At 38.3% G+C, this 15,869-nt stretch overlaps 1 protein-coding gene across 4 annotated transcripts in view; it reads left to right on the top strand.

Annotated features, from left to right (window-relative positions):
* Positions 1–15,869, top strand: part of LOC116993471 (kinesin-like protein KIF16B) — a 154,842-nt gene that overhangs the window by 23,693 nt on the left and 115,280 nt on the right. For all 4 annotated transcript variants that reach the window (XM_033054085.2, XM_033054086.1, XM_033054088.1 and 1 more), the window contains exons 5-12: positions 1,873–1,970; positions 2,480–2,589; positions 3,187–3,329; positions 3,889–4,057; positions 4,231–4,362; positions 7,762–7,937; positions 9,788–9,853; positions 13,552–13,611. In XM_033054085.2, the coding sequence (XP_032909976.1) occupies positions 1,873–1,970; positions 2,480–2,589; positions 3,187–3,329; positions 3,889–4,057; positions 4,231–4,362; positions 7,762–7,937; positions 9,788–9,853; positions 13,552–13,611 (954 nt within the window). The remainder of the gene's footprint in view (positions 1–1,872; positions 1,971–2,479; positions 2,590–3,186; positions 3,330–3,888; positions 4,058–4,230; positions 4,363–7,761; positions 7,938–9,787; positions 9,854–13,551; positions 13,612–15,869) is intronic.

Consider the following 15,869-nt stretch of genomic DNA (forward strand, 5'->3'; position numbering starts at 1 on the left):
AGCAGAGATGCTGAAATGAGCAGAGATCTATAAAATACCAGGAAAGTCAGATTTGGGTTATGCAGAGAAGGCAAGACTGTGGGGGATTAAAAGCCAAGACCTGAAAGGCTGTTACAGAGAATAATTTGCTCCTTATGCTCAAGGTAGAAGGGCACAACTCAGTACATTTAAATTGCAATAGGGAGTTTTCTGGTTAGATAGCATAAAAGAAGAGCTGGCTTTTAATGAGAAAATTCGGCTTTGGAGTGAACTACCTATTTTGGTTATTCTGATTTCCATGTCTGGAAACTCTGTAGGCCAGAAAAAAAAATAGTCCTAACTGTAGTTGGTGCTGCCCTTCAGCTCCAGGGGGTGAAAACGAGAAAGTGTTTAAATATAGTTTCCAATAAAGAGTGTATATTCTTTAAGATGTAGATTTTACTAGCATAATACTTGGGGAACTGTGTGTACTTCCTTTCTCAACATTATATTGCTAGGGTTGAAATTACTCAGAGTTTGTACTTCCTATTTTAAACCTGTCTTTGTGGTTGCTGAATTATGTCAGACACTAATGATTTGCGTAAAACTGTGTGATAGATCTTCCATGTTTTTTCCTGCTAAGCTTTAATTAAAGCTATTCAGTTGTTTCCAAGCATGAGATGAAAGAAAAGTATTTTCCCTCTTCCGTTGTTTAAAATAAAATAAAATGTGTATGGGAATTTCCAACACTGACACATGAAAATACCTGGAAATGGAGATTGATAACTGACAGATGTTGGGAAAAGCTGCTCCTCCGTTGCCAGAGGCAGCTGTCTCAAAAAAAGCCTGATTAATCTGCAAGTTTCTCTCTTAATCAAGGATTTTTTTTTGTGCTTTTTTTTTGAACCCAAGGTGCTGTCATGTGAAGAGCTAGGAAGGATAGGAGCAGAGAATAGATTATTATTTCAAAGAATGAAGCTTGGTTTGAGAAGGATAGAGAATGTCTGATTAAGAGGAGGAAGAAGCTGGGAAAAAGCAAAACGGAGAGATAAAGTATAATTAAAAATCAGAAATGACTGGATGATGAATTAGGAGTTTTATCTGGGCAAAGGAAGAAGCTGCAAGCTAGCACCCTTATGTCATATGAGACCAGACTAGACCTGCATGGCACTCTCCTGCTCCTCTTCTGCTGGGGAAAACCCTCACCATATCTTACTGCTTGGCTGGAGAGGGTTCTTCCTGGATAAGCAAGGAAAGCTGCATGCTAAATTTCTGGGTATCTCAGTGGGATAGGTTTTATTCAGTTTGCTTTATAAAAACTCCATCAGCAGAGACAAACATTGGGTAGTTAAATACTGAATTTAATTTGGCTGGATTGTGGGATACAGTGAATGAAGGTTTAATTTTGTCATCATGTACTAATTTATTCGGTGGACCTGCTGCACTTTTCAACACAGGAAAGACTGTGACCTGAGAATTAGGGGTTTGAATGAGAATGTCCCATGGGTGTTTGTATATGGCTCTTGTCCTGTCTTTGCAGTTGTTGCCAAGTCCACAATGAAATGAGATAGAAGCAGTTAAGATACTGGTGAGATAAGGCCAGTAAGATAAGTTCATTACTTACTCTGGGGAGCCAGTCTCTGCCATAAGCAGTTGTTACTATTCAAACTGAATGACAGGGACAAAATGCATTCCAGTAGCAAAGCAATGAAGCTGTGTGACATTCCGCACACAAAGGGGTTAAAGTGGCAAGGTGACTGCAGTTAAATAAAGGGCAAGAGAGTGTTTGCTGAAAAGTCTGGATTTTTCCCCTTTCTGGAGTCTAAACTCCCTATTAGTCATCTAGGGTTTTATTTTTCAAAATATATTGTACATGCATATATAGCCTTATAATTAAAACTGTTGTTATTGCAGGGTGATGCAGGTTTGATACCTCGGATTTGTGAAGGATTATTCAGCAAAATAAGTGAAAAAACAAAGCGGAATGAGGCATCCTTTCGAACAGAAGTCAGGTAGGTCTTGGCATGTTAAGAGTTTGCAGGTTATCAAATTTGTTTCAGTTACAGTCCTTCTGTTTCACTTTATCTCTGGGAAAAGTGCGTATTTTTCAAAAATAAGTTTTTATGCTTGGCCTCAGTCCCGTAATCGATTTTGTTGGCACTTGTAGTCAAAATGTGCAGTACTTGTACCTTCAAGCTGAGAGCTCTGCATATTGCGGCATTTATATGACAGTGCAAATGCCTTTGCTGCTGGACAGCATCTTCCTTTGTTTTACCTTTTATTTCAGACTAACATTAGGAGATCTTGATCTTAGTAATGTCTGATTTCTTTCCACTTTCTTCTTGCTTTTTTGGCTTTTTCGTTTATGATACAGTATACCTTGTAGTCATTATTATCTTAAGCCATCTTTGGATCTATTTTCTTTCTCCAAGCCTCTTGCTTTCAAACTTGTGTTAGTATGGCTTTCCATTTATAAAAGGCTCTTGAATCAGTCAGTGGCTTTCTATTCTTTTTCTTTCAGTTACCTGGAAATTTATAATGAACGTGTGAGAGATCTTCTCCGACGGAAGTCATCAAAAACAAATAATTTACGAATACGGGAACATCCGAAAGAAGGGCCTTACGTTGAGGGTAAAAACACTTTAATTGTTTCACACTGCATATTTTATTACCTTAATATATCCTAAAATGTAGTGTCTAGTTGTACAGGACATTTTATCTTTTAAAATATAAATTATGGTGGATGCAGTGCCTTACTTTGGTGAAAAGCACTGAAGAATTGCTTCTAATTTTGCATTTCTACTTGCTTTCCCAATCGTAAAATTATGAGAATTTTCATCTGTAAATCTATAACACATTTTTAAGTAATGTTGAGAGAGGCAATTGTGTTTAATACGTTGTTGACTATAATTTATAAATCTTAGACATTTAGATGAAATGAAAACCTATTAGGATCTAATTGTCTTAATCTGTTCTCTACCAGGGAAGGTTCATGTCTCTTGTGGGATTATGCTTATGTTATTCCACTAAATAATTTAATAAGATTGCATATTTTTTCTTTTTTACTGTTAATGTGTATTCATATGAAGCCTCATTCCTCTCCTTAGGTAATAAACAAGTATGACAAGAAATGCTAATTGCAGCAATAGTTTGCAGTACTGAGGGTAATTTGAATCTTTTTGTAAAGAAAATTAAGAACATATACTGTAACACTCTGCTTTTCTTCAGACTTGTCTAAACATTTAGTCCAAAATTATGCTGATGTTGAGGAACTTATGGATGCAGGAAATATAAATAGGACGACAGCTGCAACTGGAATGAATGATGTTAGTAGCAGGTCTCATGCCATTTTCACAATCAACTTCACTCAGGTAACAAAACAAAACTCCTTAGAGAGATTGGACATGTTTCTTTAGAGCATAGTGATGTGTTTGCTTTATGTAGTAAACTCCTTTTCGAATGAGTCTTGCTCTTTGTTGTTGTTTTTGGGGGCTTTTTAGAAAGCACATGGATGACCTGCTACATGAAGAGAACTTGGAGGTGGGGGAGGAATTGAGTGTAAATTTGCCTGTGCATGCTATAACTTGCTGAAAGCAATATATAAATACAATACAGATGTTGCAAGTTTAATAAAATGAATGCAGCACATGGTCACTGCATCATGTAAATTAGAACTCACAGTGTCACAACTTGTCTGTAAATGGCTAAAAAGTTGCAAATATTACAGTTTAAAGAAATAATATGGGAGTTATGCAACCATTCATTATCAAATGGCTTTCAGTGGCACCTCTAATACACCTGTCTTCTCAAGATCTGCTATAGGAAATAAGTTAAATTCAGTCATGTCATGAAAAAGGCCACGAAGTTTGATTCAGTAAAAGTGCAGTATCTTAGCTTAACATACTTTGTTTTATTTTTTCTTTTCTGTAGGCTAAATTTGATTCTGAAATGCCTTGTGAAACTGTTAGCAAGATTCATTTGGTAGATCTTGCTGGAAGTGAGAGAGCAGATGCCACTGGTGCCACAGGGGTTAGATTGAAGGAAGGAGGGAACATTAACAAATCTCTAGTTACTCTGGGAAATGTAATTTCTGCCTTAGGTAAGTGTCTGGTTTTTGTGCTTGTCTGTCTTGAGGTGTTTTTAGTCATTAATTACCTTTATTTACTTACACAAATTACCATTATTTACTTACACAAATTATGGCCTAACACATTTTTAAAAAGAAATTAAAAGACCTAATTTTATTTTTTTTCCCCTACCTCTTCATCCCAGCTGATTTATCTCAGGATGCAACAAATCCTCTTTCAAAGAAGAAACAAGTATTTGTGCCTTACAGGGACTCAGTGTTGACTTGGCTATTAAAAGATAGCCTAGGAGGAAACTCCAAAACTATCATGATTGCCAGTAAGTGTTTCAAATTTACTTTTTTTAAAAATTCTGAATAGTTCATGCTTAATAGGAGTGGATGTAAATATTTAGATTCCAGATGTTTTGTTAAGGCAGAACATGGTTTACACATAGTGATTTCTTTCCTTCTTAGCTTTCTAGTAACATTCTATCTTTTACTTACACTCTGCACAGTGTATTTAAAGCTTTGTGCATCTGGTCTATACTGGTGTGTGAATCAGTTGCTGTTCCAAACTCTTGCTTTTTGTTGCGTTAGTAGCAACCTGGTCTCTTTTGACATCCTTTGGGCAAGGCATTTACTTTTATCTAACCTTCTAAAAGCACACAATATTTTAACTTCTTGTCTAAATTTAATTATGATCAGTTGTCATGAAAACTTATATGGTTTCCTTTTTGCCCATAGGAGGGTCTGCAAGGATTATGCAGTTTAACACCCCACCTATACCATATGTATTGCAACAAATTTGTATGTCAACAGATTGGAATGGGAATTCCATTCCCAAAAAAACAAAGTGAAGCCAGGATGATGTTTAAGGGCAGGTGAAGATTTTGGATGTTGGAAATCATAGAATGGTTTGGGTTGGAAGAGACCTTAAAGGTCGGTTAGTTCCGTCCCTCCTGTTGTGGACAGGGACACCTTGCACTAGATCAGGTTGCTTAGACCTCCATCTACTCCAGCCTTATTTTGCTGGTGGGTAGGGTCAGAGACACAGACACCAAATTAAGGAACAGTGTAATTTATTATAATGTAAAACTTTAAACAATCACAAAAGGATAAGCTAAGCAAAGCATGTAATAATTAGCAAAGAATTACAAAAAGAGAAGCTAAGAAGTGCACCTGATCATTACTATGAAAGAATGCCTTTAGTAGTTAAGAAAGACACAGGACCAGGTTACCCTAGTAAAGATACATCGTCCTAGTGTGAGAGACATCAGCTGTGGGGAAAGGCTGTCAAAGGAAGGACTGGAGAGCCACACCTGGTAGTTGGGAACTCCTGTGGTGTGTCCATCTCAGGACAGGAGGCTCCAACCTTGCTATGACAGTGGCCCAGTTTTTATACTGTTAAACAAACAAGCTGACATAATTTCTAATTTCATTCTCCTGTTGGCTTTCTCCCAAAGCCTGGCATGGACTCTAGGAGGAACCAAGGGAGCTGTCTTTGATTGAAATACCCCCCAAATTAGGCTAGATGTTGCTTTATCCAGTTTCTAGATATGTAAAGGTAAATACATGTTTTGCCAATAAATGAACATATATATAACAATACTCTCTTAATGACCAAATATATATGTAACATTTGGTTGGAAGGTTCATCTGTATGTCAGCTTTGGCTCAGGGCCTGTTGTTCAGGCCTTAGTACATCACTGTTGCAGTGTCTCACCACGTTCTGGGTGAAGAATTTTGTCCTAGTATCTAATCTAAATCTCTTCACTTTTAGCATAAAACCATTTGCCAGCCCAGGATGCAGCAGGCTTTCTGGGCCTTGAGCATGTTCATGTTCACTCACCAAAAAGAACCCCTAATTTCTTTTCTGAAGGGCTGCTCACAGTGAGTTCTTCTCCCAGTCTGTACGTGCATGTGGGATTGCCCCAACCCAGGTGCAGCACCTTGCACTTGGACTTACTGACCCTTATTGTATCCCTGTGGGCCCACTTGTCAAATTTTTCCAGGTATCACTGGATGTGAGAGAAGAGCAACTCTGAAATTTCTCTCACTCTTTCCTGCTCAAATGAAATGTGGTTTTAACTGGTGCAGTTCCCTTTTGGGAATGTTGGATAGCAGAAGTGAGGGAGTAAAATGTATGAGATGAAGTTCTGGTTCTTCAGAGCTAGTCACATTCTCCAGATAGCTGTTCCTTTGTTGCAGGATTTTGGGGATTTTTTGGAATCCATGCCACTTGTTTTCCTCAGGAGAATCATAGTAGTGCCAATAGATGATTGTGGACCAGACTCTGCTTTGGTTTTCTGACTCTTTAAATAAAGCTGTGCTGGCAGCTTTCTTCTTGCTGCTTTCTTGCAATTCCATGGTTGAGTAAATTTTTTTTTTTTTTTGGCAAAGTGATTGGGAAGAGAAGTTTTAGAAACACAGTGAGCTTTCGGTACCTATACTAATGATTACAGTACCCAGCTTCTTTTTCAGCTACTTCCTCGTCTATTAGTGATGCTTCTGCTAGGCACAGCCCTGATGGTTGATCTTTTCCCTAACAGTAGAATTACTGTTGCAGGTGTTGTGGTAGAATTCCCTAACAGCCCAACAAGCTGTCTGGATTTGTCCTTCCTTTTCTATAATTAAGCACAAAAAAATGCAGGAAGATCACTTTAAGCTGTAGAAAAGGCTGTAGAAAATCATGTCTGATTTTGATTTGTCATATTTCTGTAACATATTGTAACATCCTTCCAGAAAGAGAATAATTGAGTAGTGGAGAAGAGACAGTAGAAAAGCAGGGAAGTGAGAGTGTGAGCTAGGGAAAGTATAGGCTGTTTCCAAGTGCATCTCCTGTAGCTCAGGGTCCGTGCCACAAAGAAAGTATTTATTGTTTTTGACAGAATGAGAAAGAACAGATTATTTTAGTTGCCTAATTAGTTTTTCAGGTGTTTTCATTGTCTGATTGTCTGGGTCTCTTGTTCAGTTTGATCATTAAGATTGCTGGATGGTTTTCTCTTCTGTGTTTCTACTCATCTATTTGGATGCCTTAATTATATTTTTAATTTGGAACATCATATGTATTGTTAGAAAAATTAAAGGAAGAATAGCATTAGCACTTGCATTTAAATGCATTGTTTTTCCTGGTTAGGTTGCTTGAAAAATAATACTGACTTCTTATGATGCATCAGATAGCTGGCAGTTCTGCGAGCTGCCAGATGCCTGCAGCTCAGGAGAACAGCTAGGTTTGTAAATTATAGAAGCTCTTCTCTTGTTTTGGTTCTCCTGTCTGGTTATTTTTTGTTTTAAGGCTGTTTAATTTCCTCACAGTGTTTTACCTGGAATGTCTTGTCTTTTCAATGATTACATCGATACTTAAAAATATTCACTGTTTTCCCAACTGTTCTTGTAAAAAATAGCAAGAAAGCCTATGAAGTATTCATATCGGTATTTATGTTTACCAGTGAAATGTAAATGTTAAATAGATTGACAGCACGATTTCTTCGCAACACTTGGTTGTTAGACCTGATTATCCTAATACACTTTTCTCATACAGTGTTTACTTATGCAAAGTTATAGTGACATGAAAGTGGAGTTAGGTGAAGAGTTGGAACAAATTGTATCCATACTGGTAAATGATGTATTTCTGTCTCTTCACCGCATCGAATTTATCTGACTTTTAAAATACAAACTAACTTCAGTAAATGAAACATATGGTGCTAGATAAACTTCTTCTGATTTCATGTCCTTAGCTATTTCACCTGCTGATGTCAATTATGGAGAAACTTTAAGTACACTTCGCTATGCAAATAGAGCCAAAAACATCATCAACAAACCTACTATTAATGAGGATCCTAACGTCAAACTGATCCGTGAGCTGAGAGCTGAAATAGCCCGATTGAAAGCCCTGCTTGCTCAAGGGAATCAGGTTAGCTTTACTTGGAATTTATGTGTAATTTTCCTTGAGTTATAACATCTATTTCTAGAATGTAATTATCTTTCATTATATTGATTTGAGTAAACAAGTTCTTTGAGGCTATGAATGAATATTAGTTTCCTGATTGAATCAGTTTCCATATGGCTACCAGATTATCTCTTTTTAACGTAAGGGGGAAAAAATGGTCATCCCAAAGCTTTTAGCTTTGTCATAATATAATCTGAGCTGGATTGCAGTGTGCTGTGGGACAGGTAGCCAACACAGCATAAGGGGACTGAAGGAGCATACCTTCTGGGTCTGTCCTGATGGACTGAAAAGGTACTTTGTGCAGTATTATAAAAGAAATAGAAGGTTTAAAGTATTTAAGATACATAAATACGAAAATTTGGAGTATGAATGGATTTAAACAATACATTTTATTTGTGTTTGGCTGTACAGTACATTAGAAGGCACATAACATGCTAAATATCTAAAAATATTTTCAGTGTTAGTGTAAGAAAACAAACATCATGCTCTGCTTCACTTCTGCATGATTCTCTTTCTTGCTCTATCAGTGTGATCTGCGGTAAACAGTTGCTGCACAGGCTCAAGTTAAGTTTAGTTTCTCCTGTGTTCCCAGGATGGTGAAACCAAAGTAGCAGTAAGGAATATCCAATTGGCTCAGGCCAGTTGTCTCTTCTACATAATGCCATTCAGGACTACTAGATTTCATACTTGAGCAAATATAATTTGGAAGTATCTAAAGTACTACTTTAGATTTGTTCCTAGAACTGTGTAATTCTTTTTTAGATGTTCTGTGCAGTGTGAAATTTCAGTTCAGCATGGACCATTGTTAGTAGAAGAGCAGGACTTCAGCTGGATTTCATGCCATAAAAAATTTGCTAAAAAAGGGGATGGGAACCACTGTTGGAGGTAGAAATGGATATTGTAGATGATTGGAGCAGAGACCTCTGCTTTGTTGCAAACAATTAGAAAACTCTTTATGGGGTTGAATTACTTGTATTTCTTTCATACTCTTCGGGAGGGGAAGATTAATTTCTTTTCAAATCATGGTTTGATTTAGAGTTAGCAAAGTAGATGTAACTTGGACCCCTTGCAAAGTTTGAATGCTTTGACCTAGTTTCAAGCTGTGAAATAGTGGTTGTTGCAAAATAAATCTGGTTCATTGGTAGGATGTGGTAGATGGCTGTGTGGGATACAATAAAGCATTTAAGATTAAATTTATTGAATTTGTGATGGTTCGTAAAACAGCAGGTGGTGTGTTATGTATGCGCAGTAGTATAAATCTCTGTATAATTTCTTTTGTGGTTTTCCTTTGTATCACCAGAACACTGTATTGCAAATGCTTCTGTAGATCTGAAGATACTGATTACCAAAATTGGTGCTGGATTCAGTGTACTGAATACAATGAGTACTGCCTGTGTGTTTGTATTGTTCAGTAATTTTCCTCTTTTAAAGCCAGGTACCTTAAGATATAGTTATTAAAGATAAAGCAAAATAAATAACTATTAATGCATAATAAATTGTAATGTTTTTTAGAAATATAAAGAAAACTGTGTTAGGAGTTACCGGTTATAAATGTGTCTGATTTCTGTGTGTGTGGCTGTGCATATGAAATGAGTGAAAATAGTACTCTCAAACCAGCTTGTATTTGAAATATCTGCCTTGACAGGATTTTGATTATTCTGTTTGCAGTATTTCAAGGTAAAATGATATATCTGAAGGTTCAAAGGAGTTTATTCTAAAGACTCAGGGAAGTTGAACAATTACCTTTCATTTGGTTCCCCCAGAAACTGTGACTGTTTTCTTTTTGAATTGATGTTTACTTTTTATGATTTTAGATTGCACTCTTGGATTCTCCGACAGCTTTAAGTATGGAAGAAAAGCTTCAGCAGAATGAAGCAAGGGTGAGTTATAATTGCATAAAGCAGTTTTTAAACATCAAAGAAAAATAAAGGTGGGTGGTCTGGATGCAGGAATGTTTGTAATTTTCAGGATTTTTTTAAGGCGCAACTAAGTTTTGTCCCACTAGCAGCATTGCCTTGATACTTTAAAAAAAAAAGTTTGTGATTAGTAACTTTATCCTACTAATATAACATTGTAACTAAGAACAAAATATATCTTTGATTTTTATGCAGCAATTCTGTTAATGAAAGTGAAATGAAAAGACTTGTTCCCTGACCAGCTTGCCTTATAAAAAAGTATGTTTGTAAATAGACTGGAGAGGGAAAAGCCACTAAATCGCAGTAATGAGTAGCAAGTAATCACAGTAACACAACATTCAGTGTGTAGAAAAAACAGCAGAAGATTTCTAGGGAGAATGGTCACCTCTTCTGTGCTTTAAACTGTGTAGTTTATAACTTGTGGTGTGGGATAGGGTTTTAGAAAAGTTCAGTATTTAAATCTGATGTGTACAAATATATTGAGTGCCTAATTAGCTGTCTTTCTTGGGGAGGGTCTTAGATCAAAGTGTACTTCACAGTGTGCTTCTCACCAAGTGTTTTCAATAATCCAGCCAAGGATTGTAGAGGCTGGAAAAAACTTCCAGACAGTTTGGATAACTCACAGCATCCAGAAGAATCTAGATACAATGGTACTATCGTTTCTCTAACAAACAATCTTTCATTGTTTATTATATCATTCTGTGTTAATTCTTGTCTATATATTAACTTGCTTTGAAAGCTGTTGCAAATTGGTTAAAAAAAAAAAAAAAAGCAAAAGTCATACTTTATAAGAGGCAGGAGTGAAGTATTTGGAATTATTCAGGTACGTGGCAGGAAATAGTTCTGAATACTTTCAAAAGAAGCCAATAAAATGTAGATATGATGCCTTTCAAAAAAAAGGGCTCCTCAGCTGGTTTAAATGGTAGGGTTTACATTGGTGCTACTTGGACCTTTAGAATTGGAGTATTAATGACTTGCTTTGAGAATCCTGTTTCATTTATATCCTTGGTCTTATTTTTGAGTATAAACAAAAAGCTTTTATCTAAGAGTAGCGTGGCAATATAAATTGCTGACTATAGGCTAATTAGAATATGTTATTTATGTTCTGAGAGTAACCATTGCTTATCCTGCTCAGAAGTGTTGGCCCTGCTGGGTAGGGTGTATATCAAGTGTACTTTATTACCTTTATCAGCCTTGTTAAAAGGTTATGTGATTACTATTCATGATAATTACAATAGACATAATGACTGAAAATTCTTGATAGATGTTGCAGTGATTATAGCTTTTTATGATTGAATTGGTGCAATAACTAATTTGTTGTATAGATTTAGACTGTATCACAATATTTATATTGCCTAACAAGTATATGGTGGCTTTCTTTCATGAGTTGATTTTCCTTATATAGGAATAATTTGGAGTAATTTAATTGAAATATGTTTCATTTAAAAATTGTAATTAAAAATGAAATGAAGTGTTTCTAAGCAATACAAATTGTTCTGATGTGGTGAATAGAGATGTGACAGACTTCCTTCATGTTTTTCTTTAATCTTTAGAAATTTATTTTGTTTTAATGTTCCAGTTAGCAGCACTAGGAATTATAGTGATGCTTTGAAAAGTGTGCTTACTTGTCTGTTTTGAAATCTTGAGGTGCAGGTAGAGATAAGTTTCTGAAGCTGTTATGGATTAATTTGCAGCTGATATGGGAAAACCAAAAATAGCTGCAGGTGGCAAATGGGTAGATATTTGGGGCAACTGCATCAAAGAGTTTTTTCTTTGTACAATGGCATTATATGAAGGTTTACTAAAGAGGTGGACAACTGCTTGACTAGGAAAGGAAGGACAAATCCTAAGCCTTCTGTTGGTCTGACCTCAGTTTGGGAAGTGGGTCATCTTGGGTCCAGTCACACACCATGTACAGAACAACCAGGGAAATCAAGCCCTGTCAGCATGGATTTGGGAAAGGCAGATCCTGCTTCACCAACATCATTTCTTTCTATGAGAGGATGACCTGGTTTGCGGATGAGCAAAAGGCTGTGAATATTGTTTATGTGGACTTTAGGAAAGCTTTTGACTCTGTCTCACACAGCATTCTCTTGGAGGAACTGTCTGCTCATGGCTTGCACAGGTAGTACATTGTTTCAGGAAAATATCTGGGTGGCTGAGCCAAGAAAAGTGGTGGAATTCAATCCAGTTGGCAACCAGTCACAGTGATGTTCCCCAGGGCTCGGTGTTGGGGCTAGTCCTGTTTAATGTCTTTGCTGATGATCTGGGTGCACCCTCAGTCATGTTGCAGATGGCACTAAAGTGTATGGGAGTGTTGATCTACTGGAGGGCAGGAATGCTCTGCAGAGGGATCTGTACAGGCTGGATCATGGGCTGAGGCCAGTGGCATTGGGTTCAGTAAGGTGAAGTGGGGTCCTGCCCTTGTCTCACAACACCAGGAGGAAAAGGAACTGAAATGTGGCCCAGTGGGAAAGGACCTGGAGTGCTTGTTGACAGCAGCTAAACATGAGCAAGCACATGTCCAGGTAGCCAAGAAAGCCAATAGCACCTGGCCTATATCAGCAATAGTGTGCTAGTAGGATCAGGGAAGTGATTCTTCCTCTGTACTTGGCATGGTGAGGCCACACCTCAAGTGCTGTGTTCAGTTCTGGTCTCTCACTTCAAAAAGGACACTGAGGTGCTGGAGTGAGTCCAGAGAAGGACAAGGAGAGTTGGAGAAGTATCTGGAGCACAAGTGTGAGGGAGAGTGGCTGAAGGAGCTGTTGTTTAACCTGGAAATAAGGAGGCTCAGGGGTAACATCTCTTTCTACAACTATCTTAAAGGAGTTGTTAGCCAGGTGGGGGTCAGTTTTCTCCCAGGTGAAAAGCAACAGAACAAGAGGAAATGGCATCAGGTTGCTTCAGGGGAGGTTTAAATAGGATGTTAGGAAAAATTTAGTAATGGAAAGGGCTGTCAAGCATTGGAAAAAGCTGCCCAGGGAAGTGCTTGATTCATCCTCTGTAGAGGCATTTAAAAGACTTATAAATGTGGCACTTCAGAGGGATGTGGTTCAATAATGATTTGGCAGTGCCAGGTTAGCAGTTAGACTTGATGATCATAAGGTCTTTTCTAACCAAAATTATTCTAAACCCAGTGTTCTCCCTGTCTTTAATGCCTTTGCAAGCTTCTTACTTCTGTGCTGATGACAATGAAGTGGGTAGTTTCTAAGTTGCAGCAAATTTTGCTCTGGTTCACTCCTGAAGGCTACTGGTCTGCCTCTCCCTCTGCATGCCATCCTCTGGAGGGGATTTTTGCCTTAACATGCTTACCTGTACCATGGTAAAGGAACTGTCCTGTTATAGCTAAGGGATCAGTTTGTGGCAGTAGACTTTGTGGGATTGAAGCACTTCATGAAATTATTTGAAGGTAGGCAATTATTTAAAGTAATTATTCCAGACTTGCATTTCATCTTAGAGTGTAAATAAGAATTTTGTGTTTTCAGGGAGAAGTATTGTAGGTACGGCAACGTATTGCAGGAGCATCAGTGCTCTTCTAAATTAAGTATTAGGTATTAAACTTCACAAAGAATTACACAAATACTTAGTACTTCTTTGAGAATGCATTTATCAAGAGCTTTGAAAGAGATGTGATTTTCTTCAATATTTGTTTTCTTTCATAGGTACAAGAACTGACCAAAGAGTGGACTAACAAGTGGAATGAAACTCAAGATATTCTGAAAGTAAGGCAAATAAATAAATTTTCCTCTTGGCATTTGACCTAGCCTTTGTATTTTGTCCTTAAAAAATTCTTCGACTCAGTTTTTTCTGTTACTCACCATGGTGACCCTACAGTGCAAACCAACTTTTCTCTAACAAATCTTTAAATTGCTGAATGTATTTATTGAGTTACAAATGCAGAAAGCCTGGGCCAGGGACAAGTGGATCCCTCATATCCTTGGTATTTGTGTGATATCAACAAGACCTGTGAATAATCACTCCCTGTCTTACATTGGGTATCTCAGTGGATATGGTGCCTAGTAGATATGGATTTTCCATTGTCCTGGTGAGATTTTATATTGGTATTTGGTGCTTGATTAAGATGGCAGTCTGAGGTTATATTTTAATGGGCTACCTGATGATTCCATGCATTTGTGCAGGCACACATGTGCATGCACACACACACACACACAGAGAAATAATTCCCGCAATCTGTTTTTTAACACATTAACTAGTATTTTTGTTGCCAAATGTTTTAGCTGTTCTGTTAAATAAAAATTTTGGAAACAAAGCTTAAGTTTTCATGATTTGCTGAGCATAACTTGTTTGTAGTGCTATACAAGCAAGAATTTAGAAGTAAGTTTTTAATTCTCCATATCACTGATCTCAAAGTTGATTTTTCTCATATCACTTTTTGATTTCTTAATTTTTTTTTTCTTCAAGTCCACCACTGTCTTTTATCTGACTTCCACATGAGTTGAGTGGCTCTGGGCTTAAAAATAATAATAAAGCACAAATAGCAGAGAGAACAGAGCTGGGTTGGTAGCTACTTAACAGTTGGCATGACAAAATGGACTGTTTAATGTCTATCTAGATATTGAACTATTATCAATTATCAATTTCATATTCATCAGAGATGTTTTGGCTACAACTTTATGTTATTTCTGTTATTTTGAAGCATCCATCCATCCATAAAACTTAATTAATTTTTTCTTTATTCACGTGTGGACTGGGATGTCCATTGTCACATGCAGCATTTGTGAATTTTGGTCAGTTGTGGAACTGAACATTATGTTGCATATGGGAAGTTTTGAAAGCACTACAGTAAATTCACGAATACAAGCCGCACTCAGTATAAGCTGCATCGCCGGGTGTTGGCAAACATTTCGTTTTTTGTCCATAAATAAGCCGCACCCGAGTATAAGCCGCTCTGTGTTCGCAGCGAGAACCCGCGTGCAACAAAGTTGCCAATTAGTAACAGAACCGCAGCAGGGCGGGGTTTACTGTCTCGGCTCGGGCCATGAGGGCTCGAGGCTGCCGACAGGGCTGGGTGGCCCAGCTCGGCGCTGCCGCTCGGCGGGGATGCTCAGGGCCGGCCGCCGCCACCGCTGGGCTCGGTCACCCCGGCCCGGCGCTGCCCCACGGCGGCAGGGGGGGCACAGAGCCCGCCTGCACCTGCGGTGGCCATGGGAGCTGGGGATGTAGCCGCCTGCTCCTGCGGCAGCGGCACGCGGGGACCAAGCGGAGAGAGCTGCCCGCCTTCCCCCAAGCCGCGGGGACAAACAGGAGGGAGCTGTCCCTGCCTCCCCCGAGCCGCGGGGCCAAGCGGAGAGAGCTGCCCGCCTTCCTCCGAGCCGTGGGGCCAAGCAGGAGGGAGCTGCCCCGCCTTCCCCACCCCCTGTGCTGCCGGCACAGAGCAGCTCCACCCGCCGCGCAACAGAGTATCAATTTGTAACAACCGCGTAAATGCAGGGTTTTACTGGCAGGAGCTCGACTTTGCAGTTTGCACTGACTTGGTTTGCACTCCCAGGGTTGAAAATGTTAGAAAATTATTCACATATTGGCCGCACCTGAATATTAGCCGCTTTCACGTTATGAGAGCAAAATTTTGGTCAAAACAGTGCGGCTTGTATTCGTGAAATTACTGTATTTTGGAAATGCACTGATTCATGCTCTGAAATTACAGAATCAGAGGAGGTGTTAACTGAACAATACATATAGACAAGAGAAAGCTGCATTTGTTAAATACTTGAATCTACAGGACTTAAACACAGAAGCTGTAATATCTGATTTTCTAGTACTGAACTTTTTTAGCTTGATTCTTGCAGCTTCTCTATGAACTGCACTCACATAGGATATTTGAGTGTATGAATATAGCTTGTATTCCAATTTTGGGTTAAAGGCAGTTGACTAAACTTTCTTTGTCCCAAATCCCCTGAAAGTCTGCAAAAGATTTCTTAGTTGTACTGTTACATTTTATGCCATTTCACTGGAGGTATCC

The sequence above is a fragment of the Catharus ustulatus genome, chromosome 3, assembly GCF_009819885.2.
Source record: "Catharus ustulatus isolate bCatUst1 chromosome 3, bCatUst1.pri.v2, whole genome shotgun sequence".
Classification (NCBI taxonomy): Eukaryota; Metazoa; Chordata; class Aves; order Passeriformes; family Turdidae; genus Catharus; species Catharus ustulatus.